The sequence below is a fragment of the Plasmodium gaboni genome, chromosome 12, assembly GCF_001602025.1.
Source record: "Plasmodium gaboni strain SY75 chromosome 12, whole genome shotgun sequence".
Taxonomy (NCBI): domain Eukaryota; phylum Apicomplexa; class Aconoidasida; order Haemosporida; family Plasmodiidae; genus Plasmodium; species Plasmodium gaboni.
The window spans coordinates 1,059,769-1,064,768 of record NC_031492.1 but is presented as its reverse complement, the minus strand read 5'-3'; the positions used below and the strand labels follow the sequence as shown (position 1 = coordinate 1,064,768).

At 18.1% G+C, this 5,000-nt stretch overlaps 1 protein-coding gene across 1 annotated transcript in view; it reads right to left on the bottom strand.

The window, feature by feature from the left end:
* Positions 1 to 4,667, bottom strand: part of PGSY75_1230000 (hypothetical protein) — a gene marked incomplete at both ends in the record, with an annotated part of 5,724 nt that extends 1,057 nt beyond the window's left edge. The window contains 5 exons of the mRNA XM_018786873.1: positions 1 to 3,514; positions 3,643 to 3,770; positions 3,969 to 4,159; positions 4,297 to 4,381; positions 4,502 to 4,667. The exon at positions 1 to 3,514 is cut by the window's left edge and continues 754 nt beyond it. Coding sequence (XP_018640738.1) covers positions 1 to 3,514; positions 3,643 to 3,770; positions 3,969 to 4,159; positions 4,297 to 4,381; positions 4,502 to 4,667 — 4,084 coding nt within the window. The remainder of the gene's footprint in view (positions 3,515 to 3,642; positions 3,771 to 3,968; positions 4,160 to 4,296; positions 4,382 to 4,501) is intronic.
* Between the last annotated feature and the right edge of the window lie 333 nt (positions 4,668 to 5,000).

The window sequence follows — 5,000 nt, the reverse complement described above, 5'->3', positions numbered from 1 at the left end:
TCATTTTTATATATATCATCATTTTTATATATATCATCATTTTTATATATGTCATCATTTTTATATATATCATCATTTTTATATATATCATCATTTTTATATATGTCATCATTTTTATATATGTCATCATTTTTATATATATCATCATTTTTATATATATCATCATTTTTATATATATCATCATTTTTATATATGTCATCATTTTTATATATGTCATCATTTTTATTTTTGGATTTATAACTTTTCCTTTCAGTCGCTTTTCCTCTTTTGCCCACCACATGAACATTGCATATATATGGTGTGCCATATAAAATTAAAAAATGATCATATATCATTAATTTACATAGCCCCAATTCTGGTTTATTTTTTATCCATGTATTATTTAATATTGAATTATTTAATAATTCAGAAAACGGATTATCATCCTTTGGTTCGTTTTTTTTTATTTTTTGATAAAAATAATTATCACCATATATATGATTAGAATGATTACTACATGGATTCACTTCATTTATGTGTTCATCCTTTTGATTTTCTATATAAGGGTCATCTATATTATTTTTATCATCATGGTTATTAGAATTTATTTTGTCTTGACCTATATGAACCTTGGATGTGAAAAGAGAATTAGAAAATGGCACATTGGTCACATTATTCACATTATTCACATTATTCATATTATTCATATTATTCACATTATTCACATTATTCACATTATTCATATTATTCAAATTGTTGATATTATTGAAATTATTCATATTGCTAACATTTTGATTGAATGGCAAATAATATAAACCATTAAAAAATAATTTAGAATCTAACTTATTACAATTTAAATATATGTTAGGATCGTTTACTGAATTTACATCTTTTTTATTAAGAGTTTTAAAAAATTTTACGTATTCCAAAAAATTATTTATAATATTATTGGATCTTATATTATGTGGAATTAAAGGTTGATATATATAATTTATATAACATTTATATATCTTACTATTATTTTTATATAACAGATTATTATAACATAATATATCTATATATGAATATAAATTATATATATCTGAGTTTGTATTTGATAATATATTTTTTTTTTTTTTATCTGTATAAAAATTATTATATATAGAAAATTTATTACTATATGAGAATTCTTTATTATCATATAAAAATGTATTTGATATATTATTATAATTTATATAACTATCCTTATTATTACTTATTTTTTTTATATTATTTTGTAAACATATTTTTTCATTTTTATCATTCATAGATTCATCACATTGTTTCATAGTTTCTATATTTGATAATTCTTCTTTATCTTTATTATATACATCTTGAGCTTCTTTATTTTTATTTTCTTCTACAATATTTTGATCAATACATTCTTCATATATCATCTTATCACTATAATTATTTTTAATATTATTAATCGAGACATTTCTTTTAATATCCTTATCTTCATCATCATTTAAATTAATATTTAAAAACTCATTTTTCTTTTTATTATAATAATCAAGATAATAATTCAAATTAAAATAATCTCTTTTTATATTTGAATCGTTACATATATTCATTTCTTCATTTATATTAGTACCCGTTGATTTACATTTCCTTTCTTTTTTAGACATACTATTAAACATACTTGTATGAATATTTGTTTGTTGTTTATTAATATGAAGAGATCCATGCAAAATGTTTGATGTGGATGTGTCTTTTTTTTTATGCATTTCATTATCATTACATTCTTCATTTTTATCATTTTTTTTTCTTTTAATATAATTCACAAGAGAATATATTTGAGGAAGAAAAGTAGATGTATTTCCTTCTACTTGTTCTAAATCTTCTGTGTCCTTCTGTTTTGCTTCATATATATTTTGATTTTCTTTTCTTTCTTTTATTAAATCGATGAAAGCTAAAAAATTCATATCCCCCTTTTTTCCTTCCATAAAATCATAACAATCAACAAAAATATTATAATCATTGTATATGTCAAAAAAAAACTCATCTAATATTTTCCTTTTCATATGTTTAAAATGTTTATTATTACACATATAACATGATTGAGCATTATGATTTAGATATGTATTTTTTTCACATATATAAATATCTTTATTATAATTATTTATAAACTTTAAATTATTTGAATCCTTTAATTTATTAACATTTAATATTGTATTACTATTTCTATTGTTCTTCTTCAAAGTGTCTTGACCAAATATATTAATAAAATTTTTATGATAAGAATCCATACCACCTTCAATAATAGATACATTTTTTATCTTCAATTTATATATTAAATCGAAATATAATTTACGCACATATTTAATATTATGAAAATCATCGTCATATAAAATAATTACATCTTTATTTGGAACATATATATTTTTAAAAAAAAAATGCAAAATATTTACATCCTTCAAAACATTCTCTTTTATTAATACATATAAATTATAAGAACTGGTGTTCATATTGTTTTGATTTATATTATTTTTTACTATATCACATGAAACATTTATAATATTATTATTTTCTTCAGACTCTGTTTGTCTCTTCTGGTCCCCAAAAAATGTGACCATCGAAGGATTCTTTATCTCACTAGTGTGGTTATTACATATGTGCCCATCATTATATATATTATTTATATTATTTATATTATATATATTATTTATATTATATATATTATTTATATTTATATTATTATTTGTTGTTGTTGTGTTTTCACAATTAAGATGGTCATTTATATACATACCATTTTGCTCCCTCTTTCTATAAAGATTAGTCTCCTTTTTGTTGTTATGATCTGTTTGGTTACTTTTTATATATTTTTTTTTATCTAAAAGATATTTATTTTTTATAAGATAACATTTTAAATTAAAATGATCACATAATATATTATCATCTGTATAATAATTTTTATGATCTTCAATTATTTTATGTTGTAAATATATTTGACCTGATTGCAAAGGTGTTTTAAATTTAATTTTATGAGGAGATTTAATATTTCCAGTTGGCTTACCTCTATAAATATCATAAAAATTTCTATTTAAATCAATTCTATAATCATCTTGTACTTTTAAAATATTATTAACACCTTGAAATAATTCTTCTCTTTTTTGTCTACTTATTCTTTTTTTTTTTGTTCGTAAAATATTATTATTATTATTATTATTATGATTATTTATTTTTTTTTTTTCTTTATCCTTTATTTTTTTATTTGTTTGGTTCCACTTTGATCTCTTCCTATTTTTATTTTCTAAGGCTCCAAAATTAATTTGATTCGATTTTCTTTTCACTTGCTCACTTTGTTTTTTTTTCTTTAATAAAATATTATCATCATAAATAATCAGACAGTTCATGTTATATTTTTTTCTTAATAAAAAACAAAAAAGATCTTTATCGTTTCTCACGACTTCTCTATCATCATAATGGTTTAAAATATACCACACATTATTTATATCACATGGTTTCTTTTTCTTTTTTTTTCTCTTCTCTTTCTTATTTTCAATACTGATGGTGTCTGCCAAAAGAAAAAATATACATATATTTATATATATACATATATTTATATATATACATATATTTATATATATACATATATTTATATATATACATATATTTATATATATATTTTATTTTATATGATACTTTTGAATATGTCTAAATAATTTTTCACTAATTCCATGTTTATAGAATTATATAAGTGAAAAGATTTGAAATGACTATTCAATCTTATATCCAAAAAAAGATACTTATCATTTCCTTCACATAAATTTCTATAAAAATAAAATAAAGAAATAGTTTTATAAATTTAAATCCAAAAATATATATTTTCTGTTCTTCTCCCATGAAAATATAATAACAACATATTATCACCATAAAATAATATATATATATATATATATATATATATTTTTATATTTATATTTATATGGTATTTTTATTTTTTTATTTTTTTATTTTTTTGTTGGTACTTTAATATCTCATAAGAATTTACAGACATATAATCAATAGACTTAAAGAAGTTTAAAAGAACATTCTTTCTCTCATAATTTTCTGCAGAATTTTCACTAGTTAAATAAATTAAAACATTCTTTATAAAAAAAAGTTTATGAACAAAAGAAATAGGGGTCTGTCTTTCTAGATACTTTCCAAATGCCCACACCTTAAATAATACAAATATATATAAAAATAAATATATATATATATATATATATTTATATATATTTTTATATATATATTTTTATATTGTGATATCCATTTCTTGTTTCATTTTATAATTTTGTTTTATTTTATTTTTACTTTTTTTAAAAATTTTTTATTAAAAATATTTATTTTACTTAATAATTCTGGTAAATTCGAATTATCAACACATAAAAATATATTTCTACAAAAAAAAAAAAAAAAAAAAAATACATATATATATAATATATATATATATATTTGAACAGTGTTACACATATATATAATCCTCTAGGTATAATAATTTGTTTACTTTTATATTTACCTGTGTAAGATTAATAGAGCTAAAGAAAAATAAAAATAAAAAAAAGGATTCTGCTCTAATAAAAAGATCATATAAATTAAATTCAAAATTCTCATATTGCATTTTGAGGCAAACAAAGTCAAAAACCACGATGAAGCATATATTTCAGGGGACATCTTATTATTCTCTATAATATATTAAATATTAAATATTAAATATTAAATATATATATATATAAGATAGTTACAAGATATTATTATAATATTAATTCTATAGTTACATATAAACACCATTATAAAAAAAAAATAAAACAAATAATGCTCATATGAGCAGATAACTATATCATATTATCATATCATTTCTTTTTTTTTTTTTTTTTTTTTTTTTTTTTTTTTTTTTTTTCTAAAATTTTTTTTTATAATAGGTTATTATTTTTTTTTTTTTTTTTTAAAAAAAAAAAAAAATATTTTAAAAAAAAAAATTTTCGTCATAATAAAAATTTTTTTAAAAAATAAAAAAA